The 17526-nt window shown below is 37.4% G+C and overlaps 4 protein-coding genes across 33 annotated transcripts; 2 read left to right on the forward strand and 2 right to left on the reverse strand.

Moving 5' to 3' along the window:
* Positions 1-194: 194 nt before the first annotated feature.
* LOC133726152 (putative cell wall protein) lies at positions 195-969 on the reverse strand. The gene has a single exon (XM_062153631.1). The coding sequence runs from the start codon at positions 752-754 to the stop codon at positions 359-361; it is 396 nt and encodes a 131-aa protein (XP_062009615.1). The 5' UTR covers positions 755-969; the 3' UTR covers positions 195-358.
* A 1217-nt stretch (positions 970-2186) lies between these two features.
* On the forward strand, positions 2187-5236 carry LOC133726153 (uncharacterized). 9 transcript variants are annotated; one of them, XR_009854664.1, is made up of 9 exons: positions 2187-2477; positions 2658-2771; positions 2872-2943; positions 3133-3291; positions 3373-3526; positions 3632-3761; positions 4012-4169; positions 4262-4636; positions 4819-5236. XR_009854664.1 is itself a non-coding variant. In XM_062153633.1 (7 exons), exons 3-6 carry the CDS (start codon positions 3513-3515, stop codon positions 4473-4475), a joined length of 516 nt encoding a protein of 171 aa, XP_062009617.1. In that variant the 5' UTR covers positions 2872-2943; positions 3133-3291; positions 3373-3512; the 3' UTR covers positions 4476-4636; positions 4819-5236. The 9 variants fall into 9 exon arrangements, 3 of the variants coding, with proteins under 3 accessions (XP_062009617.1, XP_062009616.1, XP_062009618.1); XR_009854663.1 differs by having other exon boundaries at positions 2188-2477; positions 2872-2921; XR_009854666.1 differs by having other exon boundaries at positions 2188-2477; positions 2872-2921; positions 3156-3291.
* A 207-nt stretch (positions 5237-5443) lies between these two features.
* LOC133726155 (putative F-box/FBD/LRR-repeat protein At4g03220) lies at positions 5444-12012 on the forward strand. Of its 16 annotated transcripts, none has more exons than XR_009854669.1 (11): positions 5447-5943; positions 6056-6160; positions 6325-6428; positions 6707-7563; positions 7803-8022; positions 8082-8140; positions 8335-8472; positions 9316-9383; positions 9723-10880; positions 11308-11511; positions 11637-12012. XR_009854669.1 is itself a non-coding variant. In XM_062153642.1 (4 exons), exons 2-4 carry the CDS (start codon positions 10551-10553, stop codon positions 11946-11948), a joined length of 846 nt encoding a protein of 281 aa, XP_062009626.1. In that variant the 5' UTR covers positions 8583-9383; positions 9723-10550; the 3' UTR covers positions 11949-12012. The 16 variants fall into 16 exon arrangements, 1 of the variants encoding a protein (XP_062009626.1); XR_009854678.1 differs by lacking the exon at positions 8082-8140 and having other exon boundaries at positions 6325-6418; positions 6707-6784; positions 7107-7563; XR_009854673.1 differs by lacking the exon at positions 8082-8140 and having other exon boundaries at positions 5448-5943; positions 6707-6784; positions 7107-7563.
* Positions 12013-12120: 108 nt separating this feature from the next.
* On the reverse strand, positions 12121-16455 carry LOC133726154 (probable protein phosphatase 2C 52). 7 transcript variants are annotated; one of them, XM_062153641.1, is made up of 7 exons: positions 16078-16455; positions 15351-15441; positions 14209-14491; positions 13775-14122; positions 13579-13696; positions 13266-13489; positions 12121-12962 (listed from the first exon to the last, which is right to left on the reverse strand). In XM_062153641.1, the coding sequence occupies exons 3-7, from the start codon at positions 14464-14466 to the stop codon at positions 12498-12500; spliced, it is 1413 nt and encodes a 470-aa protein (XP_062009625.1). In that variant the 5' UTR covers positions 14467-14491; positions 15351-15441; positions 16078-16455; the 3' UTR covers positions 12121-12497. The 7 variants fall into 7 exon arrangements, with proteins under 7 accessions (XP_062009625.1, XP_062009621.1, XP_062009624.1 ...); XM_062153637.1 differs by having other exon boundaries at positions 14209-14707; positions 16078-16454; XM_062153640.1 differs by lacking the exon at positions 15351-15441.
* Between the last annotated feature and the right edge of the window lie 1071 nt (positions 16456-17526).

Consider the following 17526-nt stretch of genomic DNA (forward strand, 5'->3'; position numbering starts at 1 on the left):
TTTTGATTTCTGGTGATATCTTCGTGTAAAGACTGTTGTTAGTTGTATAGTTTTATCCACCTGATATTATGTCTACCGGAACAATGAAATAATTTGGAGCTCAGTTGATGGGCACACGCTATGTAAAATGAAGATGCAAAACACAACACACAAAATATTGCTAGAGAGGAAACAGTGCACAGAAAAACAGCCACTAGCATAGATCTTGTTGCTACTTTATTCAAAGTGAATGCACTGCAGACATACACCCTCTTCTAGCAGAACACAGTAGACTGAAAACACAAACACATACATAACTAGTACACTGGTGATACAGATATTCTAGCATACTTATTCCAAGCAAGCTCTTGAAACAGACTCAAGGGTGGCCAGGGTTTGGAACCTCAAAACCAGGGTTTGGGACAAAGGTATCATCCCCACCAGGAACATAGTTATGACCTGGTGGTGCTGAGGCACCTGTTCCAGTACTTCCACCAGGGCGTGGAGCCGCACCTGTTCCAGTACTTCCACCAGTGCGTGGACCAGTGTATGGAGAAGTGTAAGGAAAAAACTTGTGTGGTTTCAACACCCTCCCAATGCCTGGAATGAGAAAACTGCCATCATGGCCAAACAAAAACTCAGGCTCTTTCTTCTCATCTTTGTTGGTGTTTTTCGGGACATCGCGCCCTGCAACTGCTTGGCCAGTTATTGTAAGAAGGATAACAAAGATGGACAGGAGAGGCAGGAGTGAAGAATGGGATCTTGAAGCTGCCATTATCAAAGAACTGGAATGGATAGGATATAGCTCTTGCTGAAGAAGGCTTGGTGGTGGAAATGTAGGAACATAAGAGGTCTTCTTATAGTCGCGGATTTAGCATTGTTGGGTGAAGATTTGGCGGTGAGTTAAGAGTAGAAGCCATGGGAGATAGAGCAGATACAGATGCAAACTGCATGGAGAGTTACTATCAAAGCTGGGATGCAATTGAGTTTTTCATGATTTGAAAATTTCGGTTAAAAAGGACAGTGGAGCTGTTTCTTGGTTATCATGTCTGCATGGTTTTGGAATGGAGCTTATAGCTTTTTACATGTGCCAATATGTACTAGCAACTCTTACGGCCATTAATGGGCTATATTTACTGGTTTGGTTGATGGTTTATCAGCCTACATATTCGGATTTTCCTCTTTGAACGACAGAGTACTTACCATTTCTGGTTTTGCCTTTACTATCTTCTCTGCTATTTGCCTATTTGGTCAGTTGAGCTCTATAGGGATCATCTCAGAGCTGATGCAAATGACTTACTGCCTCAGCTTTAAAATGTCACCTATTTCAGTTATAAAGAAGCCTGCAATGTAGGTTGTCAAATATAAGGTATTTATTTTATGTTTTATTACAAGTTCTGTAAATTATTTTTAAGGGTCATAATATGTACTCGTTCAAGACTAGAATCTGACACCGGGAATATAACTGAAAACCGTATTCACGTGGTTTGAAACTGGCTTATTAAGAGAAACTTGTGGCCTCTGTTTTATAGCTTCATCAAGGCAGTGCATCATGTTAGAGATCAGTACCTCTGTTTGATCATCTCTGTTACTCCCAACAGTCTTACTTATGAAATTCAATGCTACAGAAGTGAAATAAGCCTAGAAGGCCACAGGAAACAAAGGCCAAAGCGTTATCTGAAGAGAACTGAAATGATCCTTCTTAAGTTCTTGAGTTGCAAAACATGACGGATGTTATTTATATTTAAGAATCTAGATGCAGATAGGCTTCTTAACCGTACAAGAAGTCAATATGTTTCCCCCCCCCCGGATATTTCGGGTTTCTTGAAATTGAGTGGAAAATACTGATTTGACTGTAGATTCGGATAAACGTAACTTTTTGACGATTGCTAGTTTCGTTCTCTGTTAGACAAATACATTTATCAAAAGAGAATCATGAATTTGTTTTGTCTTTTTTTTTTTTTTTTATAAGAAAAGACTAATACCAAAAAAAAAAAAAAAAACAGAATCAGATACAAGAGACCTGATGTAGGCCAAAGTTGATAACCACGTACTAGGTCAAGGAGTTCCCAATATTTACTATATATACTAATTGTCAAGTCACTGTTCATCAGCTTATGAACAGTAACGGCTCCAGCCGAGCCGGTGATGGATGAAAAGACGACATTGTCCTTACCTCATCTTTCTTGCCCGACACCTGTATATGGTTTCAGAGCTTTCGTGTCTTTGTTCTTCGCTTCACACAGTGTGTGTATCTTTTGCTTTGACACCTGGGGTCCTGCTCAGTGGTACCGTGTCTATGATACCTCACTCCACCGAGAGGTAAATAGACAGAGAGCTTCAGTTTGAGAGAGAAATAGCGTGAGAGAAGGAGAGAGAGCTGCAGGCTGCGTTATATCTATCTAGGGATAGAGAGAGAGTTTGAGACTGAAGAAGAGGGAGACGGGAAGAAGTTGATGGTCGATTGGAACAGAAATTGAGTGAACTGATCATCCCAGGTATTCTACGATGGGTTTGAATTTGTTTGATTTACTTTTTTTTGTTGGTCTCTCAGTTTTTCCATGATTATACGGTGATGGGTTTGAATTTGTTTGAGCTCCAGTTTGTTGTTCCTGTTCAGAACTAATCTAAGTAGTTTTCAATTAACCTGGGTTCGGATGTTGTGGTTTTCTTTTCAGCAAAAGTAAGAGAAGAGTTGGGTCTCTGTTCTTGGTAGGATTTGGATGTTCTTCGGTTATACGGTGGCTGCCTTGATTTCATGGATTTGTTTTGTGATTTTTGATTAGATTAGTGTATGTGATTTGCCTTTGTTTGGTAGTCTGGGTTTTATATTTTCAATGGTCCCAAAACAGAATACCGAGTTCACTGATGGTGGTATTTTGTTATCTGTAGAGGACTGAAATTGGAGAGGAGGAAGGGAGAATTTATCAAGGCCAAGAAAGGTATTGCTTCTTCTTGCTCTGGGTAATTGGTTTTCAATTCGTTTTTTTTGTTTTTGTTTTTGTTTTTGAGTTTGAGTTTCTTGCTTGCATGCCTACATTTCGGTTGGTCTTGCCTGAATCCTGTGGTCGGAGGTGTGGGTAGTGAGTGTGGGGCCTTCCTGATTTGGTTGTTCTCTGATGCCTTTTTTTCTTTTCTTTTTTTGATATGCAGGTGGTTGTTTGTGAATTTTGCAGAATGGAATAGCAGAGAAGAATTGGTGGGTCATCTAATTTGGTTAGTTTTGATTAACAGTATCTATGTTATTCTGCAGAGGATTCAGTCTCAGCATAGTTGAGATTGAGAGCTACAAGTCTAAGTGTCAATTTCAAGGTATTGAAAATTCAAACCATCTAGAATCAGCTTGAAGCTTTCAGATCACTTTGTCTTTACTGATTTGGGTCTTGATTACAGCTTTATCCATTTTTTCTGGGAATTTACAATGTTGCCATGTACCCTAAATATATAATCTAAAGAACCAACGCCTACTTTCGGGAAGCATCGGTGAAGACCGACCTCAGCTGCTGCGCTGTTGCAACCTCTCTGACGTCGACATGAATCCAAACAGGTACTCGGTCAAGTTTCACTTTCTACTTGATCAAATATCAACAGTTTTACAAAAAAGGGAAGAAAAAAATATCAACAGTTTCATCACATGCTTAAAAATTTGTAGGTTCTCAAAACTGGTTGATAGAGTGCAAATACTTCCAACACCATTCAAACAGCCAACATCAGAAGAAATCCAGGAAACCAATATGAAAACAGTGACTGGATTGAACATATTGGATCCATTGTCATACAAGGTATAAAATCCAATTTTTGTTTCCAACTACACATTATAAATTGTAAGTATTTGAAATTTAAATAATTTATTCCGTAAATTGTTGTACTTTGTAAATCATAGATTCATTATGCTACTTTGGCCCTAATTTATAAATTGCAAGTCTTTGACATTTTTACAATTTATTCCCCAAATTGTTGTACTTTGTAAATTATAGACTCATTATGCTACGTTGTAAATAATTTATACCCCTTTTTATTTTTCAATTACAGGAACAAATGGTGTATTGCAATGCTTCAATTTCCAGATTTGCAACACACGACGGTTGGTGGTATAAAGGATGTCCTCACTTTTATCGAGAATTAAAAGAACAAGAACATGACAATCAACTCGGCTGCTCACTTCATGGGAAGCAAGAAATTCTTCCTTGGTAAACACTGTAAAAAATTATATTTTCAGGACAAATTTTATATTATCTGACAAAACAAAATAACAACACTGAAGTCTCTTCTTTATATACAGTTTCAGAATCTACATGACTATCACAGATGGACAAAATGAGGCAACGGTTATCATAATGGGAAAACCAGCAGAGCAACTGTTTGGAAGTAGTTGCAAAGATTTGGTCAGCAAAAGATCATACCCAACAGAATCAACACTACCAGAGGAGATAGAAAAAACAAGAGGCCAAAAGTTCCTTTTTCAGCTCAAGATAAAGGAAGATAGTGAGCTATAATCAAAGCAGTCTTCCCACATATGGAGTCCTCTGTACCACCTTTTGAAAACGACCCAGCAACTATGACACCAGATCCTGTTCCTTTTCAAAGAAAGAGAGTTGCTGAGACAAGTAAAAGAGGATTATTCATATCTGAACCAGACAAGAAACCTAGAAGGCAAGTAGTACTGATCTGAATATTTTCTCTCTCTTTTTAATTTTTTTTTTTAAATTTTGGTTATTTGGAAAATACCATTCTAATTTTTATCACATTCATTAATACATATACTATATAATTCATTTTAATGAATCAATTCTTATCAATATTTAAAAAAGTACTATATTTTATTTACTCTACAGTGAGAGAGAAGCAGAGGAGGATGAAACCACATCATCGTCATCAGCTGAAAACAAAAAGACTGTTTAATCCAGGATAACGTCATCAGCTGAAAACAAAAAGACTGTTTAATCCAGGATAACTGTGGTGTACAGTTTTTTGATGAAAGTAATCGATTTTGTGTAGCTGCAATGACAAGTACAGTTGGAACCACAACTGTTTTTGAACGCTCCACAATGTTACAAAATTGCAGCAACGATCTTTTTGTAAAGCTGCAACTATAATAGCTAATCTGACTATGCAGCTAGCTTTTTTGTAAAGCTGCAGCTGAAATGCCTAACATTATTGTGCAGCAAGCAATTTTTGGATGACTTTTGGTGTAACAAATGTAGAGTGTACATGTACTCTTTTATCAAATGAATATAATGTAACAATTCTCCCTCTATATGTCACTGTTTTCTTCATTACTATGCTTCATAGTTTTCATTAAAATTTTTGTCACAATTAACTTCCAATTCATAAAGATCTCAAACTTCTTTTGTACGTAAACAATTCACTAACGATCCTAACTCCCTAACTCCCGCAGCAAAGCGCGGGCAACTATTCCTAGTTTAAATTTAAAATCTTCTAATTCTCAGTAACTGTTCATCGGCTTATGAACAGTGCAGGCTGGAGCCGAGCCGGTAATGGACGAAAAGACGATTTTGCCCCTGCATGCTGTTTCTTGCTTCGACACTTGGGGTGTTGCTCGGTGCATGCTGTTTCTTGCTACGACACCTGGGGTGATGCTCAATGCTGTCGTGTCTATGGTACTTCACTCCACCGAGAGGTAGATAGTGAAGGAAGTGGTGCTGTTTGTTAGTATGTACGAGTCTGATTCCATCTTCCCTGTTACGCTGTTTGCTGAGAATTCTGATTTAGAGTCTGATTCCATCTTCACTCCACAGAGAGGTAAAGAGAGAGAGAGCAGAGGGAATTGATATCCGTCTGTAATCGAAGAAATTGGTGCTTGGGGGTTTGATTTGATACGCGGCAAGGATTAATTTCTGTGGCAAAGGGATTGAATTCCGTCTCTAACCTGCATTTGATCACTCGGCACGAGGTTACAAAGCTCCAGCTTTCTGGAGATGGCGATCTTCTTCATTTTAAGAGGTATCTAATTGATTTCTTCAAAATCAGTGTAAATCGTCCTATGTGATTGATATAGGATTTGGGCTCGGAGGTATTGATTTTGCTAACAATTTCCATGTTTTTCTCTGACAAGAATTAAGGTTGGGTACCTGCACCTGAGGATTCTTGGCAACATCAGCTCCTCAAATTTGTTAGATCATGCCGAGGGATTTGTATAATCTCACGTCCAGGAGTCCAGGTACCCCATGATCTTCATAGCTCTCATTAATTTATTTGGGTTGATTTTTTTTTTCTTGACAGCTATCTTGAGAAAACATTTTTATAGAAATTTTATATGTTGCAGTTATGGTTTGCTAATTGCTATCTGTCTATTGATTTGGTTCATGGTTTTTGTTTAAGCAGAAGGTGCACAGGCTGCTTCGAGTCTTACCGGGACAGTGCTTGGATGAGGATGTTGCCTTCTAACACAGCTATTGCACATGTTAGCCCAACAAAGGTTCTCGAAGGTTTGACCTTTCGATTTTCGTTCTCAAGAGTTTGATCTTAGGAAAATCAAATTGTCAAATTGTGTGTGTTTTTCTGGGGTGTGAGAAAGTAAAAGTGAGTTTAGAACTGGAGGTGTATACTCTAATCATTTAACCTTACTTGGAATTATATTGAAAAACAAAGTGAGCTATAGGTGGCTTGGAAAATTTGGTAAAAGAGACTTAAAGGGTACCGTACTGTCATATGAATATTTCTTGAAATGTAGTCATATGCTTCTTCTTTTTTATCGTGCTTCCAGATATGCCTGCAATTTGCTTCGACAAGGAAACAAATAATAATGAACTCAGAAACCCCTGAAGCTCAAGCTTTGGAGAAGGTGGAGGATAAGTCCAAATGAGAACTCTGAAGCATTGGCTTTTATCATTGATTTTTTCATTGATAATAGCTATTGATTTGAGTTGAATTATTTACTGACCTTTAATATTGGCTTTTATAGGACATATATCAGTACTGGTTTTGTTATCTAATCTGTTTGTTGTTATATGCTGTGCTACTCCAAATGGTTTTCGCATTGATTATGGCTACTGTCTCTTTTTTTGTCAGCTATTATCTCTATTTAAACAGTTGTCTTTATGATTTATTCTTCAATTATACAGTTTTGCATTTCTTGGATTGATTAGTTTGTGGTGGATTTGCAGCTTGAGAAAAGAGTGAACGAGGTTGAGCAGTATTACTTGAGGAAAGGCAGTCTGCAACCAACCACTTCGAAGGAGAAAGACGGAGATAAACATTTTAATACAATTAAGAAGCAGCAACAAGATGCATCATGTAGGGACGCTGCTGCTGCAAAGAGGATGCGAGATCTGTTGAATGATAGTGACATTTTTGCCCCTACATTCTCGCTGGCTTTTACCTGACTACCCCGACGAGGACTGGATGTGGCTCTTTTTCATTGCTCCACGAAGAGAGAGAGCAATCTTGAGAGAGTTCATGAATGATCCAGAGACCCGGCGTTTGTTTCTTTGCTTCGCACGAAGAGAGAGAGTGGGAGATAGAGGTGATATTCAAGAAAGAGACTGATCGGAGAGGCACACAGAGAAAGAAAGAAGTGTGAGAGGGATCTGGGTTTTGACTACATCCCCAAATTTCTAATCGGTAGGTTTGAATGTTTTATATACCTCTTGAATTTGCTGCCTTTTGTGGATGCATGTGATGTTCTTCTTTCTGAAATCATATATATCAATCAATATATGTGTTCGATCTCTTTCACCAAAGAGTCTAAATAGCAATATGTAATGGTGATGTCTGTTCACTCTGTTGTTACAATAAGAAATAGAAGAATGACTTTTGCACAATTTTGAATTCAACTTGGATGTGGCTTGACTTTTGGACAGAGGTGCTCAAAGAACGAAACGGTGATATTCGCTCTTTATGGAGACAGTTGCTAGTTGCTACATATGTGGATTTACAATCTCGATACAGATGTGAGCAACTGATCTTACACTGAGGAGTTGTGTTTATTTGAGAAGAGAAAATTTCCAAAGATTATTATTCGTTTTGAAGCTGTTGGATTTTAAAGCAAAATGACTGCAGTATCTAAACAAATTGACTGAGGTATGTACAGCCAGATTGTTGTTTTTGTTATTTCATTTGTGTTAAATTCTGGGTTACAGAATCATTCGAATATTGCGAGTTGTCAACAATATCCAGCCTGCCGGGCATACTGATATTGGTCAGTCTAATTCCATTTTAAGAAGCGCAACTACCTTTCTCTTTCAAAAAAGGTCATAGTATTACTTTATTTATCTTCTGATGTTGATAATTAGGAAAACTGCCATCTGAGATACACAAAATTTAGAAAGCAGCTGTATTTCTTGATAACAACACATTCTGCATTTTCTCACCAACATATTTACTACCCTCCAGTGCATATCAATGGTCAGGAAAATGCAGAGGAGGAGGATATGGATAACAATGATGATCTTGCTGGAGATGCCATTGAAAGTGATGACAAGGAAGAACAGGTACCAGCAGAACGGCCTCCCAAAACATCAAAATTTATAGGTATTCTTTAAACTTTTATTAGTATGAAATTATATTGATTGGTTTTGGCCAACCCTTTACCAAATCGAATTTTTGGATGACCAGCATCAGTGCCCCTGTGATGGTTGAGGTATAAGATTCTCCTATGCCTATTCTGGATGCCCACGATTATTGTTTCTGTTGTTCCCTTATCTGCTTTATTCCTTTGTAAATGCATACAATGAGTTTTCACCCTTCCAGTACTGAAATTTACTGCTTTTGGTTAAATACCATAATGTCAATTTAAATCTTGCAGCTCCTTTTGGATATGTTATTTTGCTGCTTTACTATCGCTAGCACCAACAAGAGATTCTATTTTGGCTTCTCATTTATTGTTTAGTTTATACTCCTGAAATTCGAGTATCATGTGAAAGTGAAGAATCCCATCAAGACCAGAAATGGTGTGTTATGAGTATGTGCATTTTCTTGATGGCACATGAGAGCATCTACTAATACTATGGTGTAGACTTAAAACAAATAGTAAATTATCGCAGCAATATACAAACATTTCTGGTTGTTTATAGAGAACAAGTTAACATCTTATGTTTTGTTAACTATTGTCAGTCTCTTTCTATCAAAGGCAGTTTTTAAAATCGAAAAAGAGATCATATGATGTGCTTTGTAGTTTATATGTAACACTCTTTTTTCTTCTGGTGGCTTCTGTTTTCTAGCTGAAAGAAATTATCATGTGTGTATAGGATTATGTTTCTTTTGAGTTAAAGAAACATGTGAGAGGTCCAATTGTCATTTTTTACTGCATTATAATGTAAATGTTGTTTCCATATTCTACGCAAGTATAATCTTCTCGAGTTTTGAATTGCATAGATTGCTATGAAAGAGCTTCGTGAAAGGAAGATACCCTTTACCATCCGCCACTACCTGCCTGATAGAAGGTGAGATTCTGATTTTAGTTTTGTTGCAGTTCAAGTATTGACTCTGCTTCTCTCCCAGGTTTCATATCAATCATCTTTTCTAATGTGCATGCATATTTTAATTTCTGCCCAAATGCACTGACGTGTTTCTAACTGTGTCCCGTTATTATTTTGCCTGAACTTGGAGCAAAACCTACCCTGTTGTTCATATAAGCAGTGTTCTTCAAATATTATTTTGTCTTCAACACAAATATTATTTTGTTTACCTATTTCACATTATCCTCATTTTGATGATTTTGATACAAACTTAATACAACTTTATTATGTATTTACTTATGGAAGTAATTGATTGAATTGCAGCCCTGATGACAGATTGTAGCCATCCATCAAAAAGTTCTCACACACCAAAGTTTGATTTCGTGTGTAATGAAAATTATGCTATGTAATGTTATGAAATCAACGATATTCTTGTACAGTTAATTTTCTAAACAATGTCCACCAATATATAATAATTGCTTTTTCCAACTGTTTCACTCAAAAACAAAAAGCTTCGGATCGGCGGAGGGAGGAGGAAGAAGACAAGCATCGTGACAGAATCAGCGATCTCTCAGACGATATATTGCATCTCATACTCTCATTCTTGCCTTTGAAATCGGTTGGGCAAACCAGTGTCCTATCTCGAAGATGGAGTCATGTATGGTCTTCCTATCCTATCATCGACTTGTACGAGATCTTTACTGGTGTTGAAGCTTTTCATCACCAGACAAAAGAAAGGATCATCAACAGTGTTGGCTCCCCGCAACGAAAACTATAGCATGGAGATTTCTCCAATTCCGGGGGATCCGAACCGGTCTTGTTCTTTGTCTAGGGTTGAACACCGTGTACTTGACGTCTCGTTAAGCAGTGAAAACAGATCATTTGAATTGCTTCGATGTCAACTTAAGTGCCACTCATTACGGAGGCTCGAGTCTAATAACAGTAGATGTGGGAGTTCATGGCTAGGGTTTCCCTCTTCTTACGTTGTTGGGTCTTATCTCCGTTCACTTCACACATTGTCTCTAACATGTGTGGATAGTGCTTTGGTTATGGATTTTTTCTCCGGTTCTTCATTCCCTTCTCTTGAACAATTGAAGATAGAAAGTTGCAGAGGAACAAGTGATCTCAAAATTAGTTGTCCAAACCTAAGAGATGTACGAGTTTTTTTATATGGATTTAAATAGCTTAGACATCTCCGAAATGAGACTAAAAGTTTTGAGTGTCTGGTGGTGTTTCAAGGAGTGCATCAATGGAAGTTGGGTGAAAATCCTTGCCCCTAATTTACAATTTATTATTTGGGGCTATAATGCCATTACTGAAAACTGTTCAATGCAGAGCTTTCCTAGGCTCAAAAGATCTTTCATGTGGTCTCGGAATAGAGGTCCTATTACAAAGACGAAGATTAATACTAATGGTGTTGTCGATCTTCTTTCTGGTTCATCTCAAGTTGAAGTTCTTACCATATCCTATAACTACCTACAGGTTAATTTTCCTATCTGTACAATTTTGATCATGCTAGCTTCCTTTTGTAATTTTTTATTACTACTGAATTAAGTTGCCAAACTAAGCATTTCATTAAAATAAGTCATATTCATAGATAGTACTGTCTGCGATCCCAATCACATAGTGGCTAGCCTATTGCTTTCAGAATCTTAGCAGCTAGTGTTATTTGTGCCTTAAATTTCTTATTTAAAGACAATCCTAGAGAATTTGTGCAAATTAATCATGAAGAGCTACGTATAATCCCTCTCATGCTATTAATCAAATACACATTCATATACATCTTTCATCTAACAAGAAGGCTCTTATGACAGCTGAAAAGAACAATATTGTACTTGAAAACTGTAAATTTCGCATGTCATCTGTATATGGATTGATGTGGCTTAATTATTTTCATCTGTCTGTGCAGTTTCTGTCAGAAACTTATTTTGAACTAGGTGGTCTACCATTCTCATTTATGAAACTTGAGACTTTGAGGATTAAGAATCCCTCCTGCAGGTTGAACAAAAGATATATCCCAGGTATAGCATGCCTGTTCAAGAGCTCTCCCAAAGTCCACACCCTCGAGATTTGTTTTAGCGACTCTTTCAGAGGAAAAGGAAAAGTAAATGATGTACGTTTTGGCATATTTAAGACGATATATCTGCTTTGACATATATTTTCCACTCTTAATTAGGTCTTGTGATATATATCCCAACTTTACAGTCTGAATTTACTGACAATACCATGATTTTTCAGAAGTGGAACAACATTTTGTTGGATGATTCCAATTGCACGGAAGAGCAGTTCTGGGAAACTCAGGCTCAAAATTTTAGTCCCTTTCTTAGTCACTTAAAGGTGGCCAACATTGAAGTTGGTAAGAATTCGATCAATTTTGCAAAGTTTTTGCTTAAATATGGAAGAGGCCTACAAGAAGTGATTCTCAGTTTTAGGGAAGGCAGAAGTACCCTACTTCCCAATTCGTTGAATGATACCATTGATTTATTAAAGGGATTCCCCCGAGCATCTGCATATGTCAAATTCTCAATTTCTTGCTCTTCAATGTATTAGATACTTTGCTTAATTTCAGGTACTATCTTATTAAGGAATACATTCAAGTTAATTTGTCAGCCAATGTATTGCAACTTTCTTCAACCCCTTTGCCTACTTGTGTCATCTATCCAGAAATGAGAAGGGTGCCATCATAGACATATGTGCCATCTTGTTCATATCACTAATTCAGTTTGTAATATGCTCCATCTGAACTTGAAACTTCAACAGAAACAACCATTTATCCTTGTTATTCCAGGCACTACTATGAATAAATCCAATGCCTACTACAGATGTAAAACAAGCCTACAAAACCGCAGGTAACAAATGCTACATCTACATTGCCAAAGTGTCATTGGGACTATGAATGTACATAAAACTTAAGAAAACCAAAGACCAGTTAATGCCTCAGTTACCTGAAGAGAACTGTACCCAGACATTTTGTGCCTCCTACAACAAATTTGGAGGAAATGGCAATCCAGAAAGATTTATCTTTCTTTTGGATTTAATGAGGCAAAAAAAAGATCCCATAGTACAACAAAATGCCATTTCATACTTGAATCACAAAACTTAAGGCCTTTCCTCAGAAAATCTTGGAAGCTGAACCAGGGAGTTCACACGCGTGACACCTTCTAAACCTAACCAGTTCTGGTCTTCAGTTGACATTGGTTCAACATTCCCTTCATTCTCAACAGGTAGTCGTCCATAAGTATCATTTTCATCCGATGATCTTACAGTGCAATTCCTCTGCAAAGAGGGCTCAGACTTCTGGCCATCATCGGATTCAACTGCATTGCCGGAGTGATTGCTCTGGAGGGTTGCAGATGAAAAGCCTTGTTCCTCGTAATCAGATTCTGAATCCATTTTCCCATCTAAAAACAAGCAAACAACTGCACAATCGTCCATCTTTGACGTTGGGTATTTAAGTTTCCATTCACGAGCAGCTGCATCTACCACATATCTTGAAGCTGCTGAGCGGCTTGGAGCTGAGGAAATTATCTCAACAACCTCTTCATTGCTCAAGACATCCCAAACCTGTAACATATGTAAAGTAATTCTTTAAGGGATAAACTTCTAAATTGTATTTACATCTAATGATCCTGTACACTGAAGTTTTTTGAGTTGCAAGTTCTTAGATGATAAATCTAGATCTTTTACATCCAATTCCGATGAGATCTATCTCACTGTCTCATCATGTTTAGTGATCAAAATGTGACAAAAAAACTGTTGATCTATTTCTTAGTTACTGAAAGCCATTGAGAACGACAAGTGGAGTTTTATCATTGTGGCATGTATAATGATTATGAAGGAACTGGATTTTGAATAATGAAATTTTACCCCATCTGAGGCAAGGACAATGAACTGGTCTCGCTCTGTAAGTATCCGGTGTGCAAATTCAGGTATGGAGATCACTCCATACTCCTTCAAACAGAAATCCCCAAAGGCTCGAGCCATTGCTAAACCAGGAGCATCATCAAAAGGCAACCACACTCGAGGTACTTCAGGCTCATCTTGCAAAGCAAACACCCTACCCTTACATCGTTTAATCCTTTCAGCTTCCCCTATGAAAATTTTACAACAACATAAGGTTCGTATTTTTATACAAAAAGCAAGAAACTAACACACTGCTGAAGAATTATATCATCCATACTTGGCAGATCAGGCTTTAGATCAACAGTTAACTGGATTGCTATCATGGAATCGCTACTGTCTTTTGATCCAAGGATTGCTCGGGAATCCCCAATATAACCCATGAAAAGATTTGACCCCTGGACAGCAAAGGAGAAATCAAGAACAAGCAAAATAAATGGAGAACACAGAAGTACGGGAAATGCCTCCTGCCTTACCTGTTTGACTAGAGTGACAGCAGTGCTACCACTACAGAAGCAATCTACATTCGGATGAGACCTAAGTTCCTTGTCCATGGACTTGTATGACTTCATGAAAGCTTCTCTCCATTCTAGATTTAATTTCTCCTCAGGTGAAGCATCCTTCTCAGTTTCTCCACCATCTGGTTTCTTTACATTCCCTCTGAAACATGTTTTACTCGACACATTTGACCTTGATTGAGAAGAATTCAAGAAGGATAGCAGCTTTAATGGCAATGCATCCCTTACTTTGCGAGCAACAAGATGACCGTGTGGACCGTGGCCATCAAACACACCACAAAATATCGCATCTTCTGACATGAAGTCCTGGAAAAAATTTAAAAACAGAGTTTAGAAAAAAGTATCCTACCAACACATCCAGATATAATTCCAAATGTAAAGAACAAACTTACTTCCCACACAACCATGGCATCCTGGTTTATGCCTTTACGGCCCTGCTGCGTGAATATGCAAGACGCTCTGCTCTTTCCATTGGTAAAAATGCGGTTGGGTATGGAAGGTAAACTCTGCAGGGTATATACACGGTCCAAGAATGTCTTTGGCCTCTTTTTCGCACAAAATCCAATCCCCAAGCATGAAGGAGAAAGCGTCTCTCCATTGTTCCTGCTACTGCAAGTCCTTTTATTACTAGTCGAAACACAGCCCCCCATTTGTTCAGCTCCTCAAAGAAGACATCTGATGCAATAAGGGATAAGATTCATCCTTTGGCCAAACAGATCTCACATGAACTTCTGAAATGGTCAACTGAGCAAAAAACTATCCAAATGCCAACAATTCCCACACATCAAAGCCGAAGCCACTTTACAACTTGACATATAAAATTGGGGGCATGAGGCATTTTATCATAGTCAAATACGCTGTGGAGGTTACGTAAACCGATGACAAAACCAGCTGAGGAAAACAAGAAGACAGTAATTGAATAGTTTAATCCATAGTTTCTCTGAGAATGCAGAAATGGATGCTTGTAAAGAAACTGAAAAAAATCAAACAAGATGTATTAAAATAACAACGAGATGCCATGTGACAAGGAATATGATATGCTTAAAAAGGCTGGCATGATCCTCCTCCTTTCATCAGGGCCTCACATTGATACAAATAAGTGGTAATATTTTGTGCAAACTGAGTCATAAACAAACAGAAGATGGAAACCAGGACGCATAAAAACCAAGAAACGCACCGCAAAAGCGCGAAAATTTGTCTTTGTATTCAACCAACTTAGAGATTAACCATAGATCCGAAATGCCTTTTCTTTCCAATGAACCCACAAACCCATCTTAACTCTCGATAAAACAGAAGAAAAGAGATCTATGGCCAACGGAACCTCCAAAGACATAGCCCAGCAGGGAATTCCAAAGCTGAAAAACACTTTCAACTAAGGAAGGAAGGCTCTCCCATCCCTCTCTCAAACTAAATATCAAAGTATCAAACAAAACAACTGTAACCAAAATCAAAAAAAAAAAAAAAAAAAAACCAATAAAACAAAAACCCAACTACCATGGGATGAGAGTATCTTGAAGATGGTTAGAAATCTCACCTTCTTAACCAATTGGAGAAACCCAAGTTATGAATCTCCAATCCTCATTAGAGTTACTGGAAATTTGACCAATATCAACAAACAACCAGACCTGTACCTCAAAATTTGGTATCAATTACTTTTGAAAATTTCGAAATTCAAGTAAATTTCTTTTTCTCCTCCGGTTTCTCAGCAACCAAACAGAGCAAGAGTTGGGTCAACAGATTCATATGGAGGAGAAATAGTCATAAGGAGATTGGAATAAAAGCAATAATGAAATCGGGAGTACGAACTGTAGTTTTCCCACTAGAGAAACCCAACATAAAGCAAATCGCAAAAGCAGGAAAAAGACGAAAGCAACGATTTTTTGTCAAAAAAACACGATCATGTAAATATTACGCAAATATCATCACAAAGAAAAAAGGAGGCAAACAAACAAAAGCTTAATCCTTGTTTGGCTACTGGGTATATGTCAAGGAAAAGCCCAAAGCTTGTGAGCAGAACAGATCACTTCGAATATTGCATCATCATCAAAAAAGAGTAGCAAACAAACAATCACCAAATGTTCTGTTTGGTTGCTAAAAATAATGCAGGAGAATGAATTTGACAAAACTAGAGAAGTTTCTGCACATGCAGATCTTATAAAAATCAACTCAAACGCAAGAGCTGAAGAACATTCTTGATCATGAGACAAACAAAGCATTGGAAATTAGATTGAGAATTAAGAAAAGGGTATATGGGATTGTACCTTTTTCTTCAATGTTCTTCTGCAAGATTGGAACTTTGGGATCAGAGAGAAGCAAACAGAAGAGAGCAAAGAGTGAAAGAGATTGGTTTATTAATAATGTTGGTGGAGAGTTGAGAAATGGTAGGAGGGATGAGAGGTCTGGTCACTTGGTGCATTGATTGCAAAAGCAAGCAGGGCAGGGCAGAACAGAGAGAAAGTAGAGAGGCTTCTCTCTCTCTCTCTCTCACACACACACTTCCGAATCTTTTTACTTTTTAGAGAGAGAAGAGTCGAGTTACTACTGTGGAGTAGCCGTGCAGCCCCGGCTGATATGATGGAAGAAAATCAATTTGATCATGCCAGGGCCAACTTAAACAACACTCCTCCCTCTTTTTATGGCGCGTATGAATAACCTTATCTTGTTCCTATTCACTTTTCCTCTGTTGCTTACTTGCTTACTGTTTGGTGTTACAGTGGGAAGAAGGATTCAAATTGATGAGGCAGGCAGGCTGGCTCATGAGTCATGACCTACTCCATGTAGGCATGTTCAGAACATCATTTGTCTATTTATTTAGAAATTAGGGAGTGATGAGTTTGAATATGTAGTTATAAATTATGTGACTTGAGTGGGATAAAAGCAAGAAATTTATGATTACAAAGCATAATTTCAATCTAATTTAAGTACATTCTCAAAAAAAAAAAAACCTAATTTAAGTTGATATCCAATATCATTTGGTCTAGTGACATAAGAGCATCTTTAGCAATGCTAGCCATTTTTTAGTCAAATTTTAGCCAAAGTAGCTAAAAAGTTATTTTGGCTAGCCACTTTACAAATACGTCTGCATCAGTACTCTCCATTATAGCTAGTTTTGAATTTATATTATTTTTTAAAGGAAGGTTAAATAGTTTAAATGTATTTAAAAATTACATAAAATAACTCAAAAAGAATATTATAAATTATAGAGAACCGCATCTCACTCTCTATATTTAGGAGCGAGATAGCTAAAAGTTATAATAGAGAGCCACTTAGGAGTCTGGTGCAGGTGTTAAAATATATAAAAAGCTAAACATGCTCTCTAAAATAGCTAAGGAGCCAAGATAGAGAGTCTGCTAAAGATGCTCTAAGTCTTTATTTTATAGGTGGGAAGTCATGAGTTTAACTTACAATAGACTAGTTTGTTGTATATGAGTTGTTTATTTAATAAATAAAAAACTTAATATAATTTAAAAAAAAAAAAACAAATAAGGGATTAGGCGATATTAGTTCCTCGGAAACAGACGATGTAGGGAGCAAGTCTCACCCTCAATCCCGAAGGAGAAGGGTCTGCCACACTCAAGTCCCATATGTGAACATTGAAATCAATGAAATCTATCAGCACAAAATTTTTGGTGCAAGATGAATCCGGATAACTTAAAGTCTCAATAATCAGCTCTAGACAAAGAAAAACTAATGGATATAAAATGCGATGT

This window comes from Rosa rugosa, chromosome 1 (genome assembly GCF_958449725.1).
Source record: "Rosa rugosa chromosome 1, drRosRugo1.1, whole genome shotgun sequence".
NCBI classification, from domain to species: Eukaryota; Viridiplantae; Streptophyta; class Magnoliopsida; order Rosales; family Rosaceae; genus Rosa; species Rosa rugosa.

Bases quoted from the DNA above. Each gene is read 5' to 3' on its own strand.
- LOC133726155 (XM_062153642.1), top strand. From the start codon at position 10,551: ATGTACGAGTTTTTTTATATGGATTTAAATAGCTTAGACATCTCCGAA. The intron at 10,881-11,307 runs GTTAATTTTCCT...CTGTCTGTGCAG, and splicing joins TATCCTATAACTACCTACAG to TTTCTGTCAGAAACTTATTT. The intron at 11,512-11,636 runs GTACGTTTTGGC...ATGATTTTTCAG, and splicing joins GAAAAGGAAAAGTAAATGAT to AAGTGGAACAACATTTTGTT.
- LOC133726153 (XM_062153633.1), top strand. The intron at 3,762-4,011 runs GTATAAAATCCA...TTTCAATTACAG, and splicing joins TGGATCCATTGTCATACAAG to GAACAAATGGTGTATTGCAA. The intron at 4,170-4,261 runs GTAAACACTGTA...CTTTATATACAG, and splicing joins AAGCAAGAAATTCTTCCTTG to TTTCAGAATCTACATGACTA.
- LOC133726154 (XM_062153640.1), bottom strand. From the start codon at position 14,466: ATGGGGGGCTGTGTTTCGACTAGTAATAAAAGGACTTGCAGTAGCAGG. The intron at 14,123-14,208 runs GTAAGTTTGTTC...AATTTTTTCCAG, and splicing joins ATGCCATGGTTGTGTGGGAA to GACTTCATGTCAGAAGATGC. The intron at 12,963-13,265 runs GTAAAATTTCAT...CATATGTTACAG, and splicing joins TTGTCCTTGCCTCAGATGGG to GTTTGGGATGTCTTGAGCAA.
- LOC133726152 (XM_062153631.1), bottom strand. From the start codon at position 754: ATGGCAGCTTCAAGATCCCATTCTTCACTCCTGCCTCTCCTGTCCATC.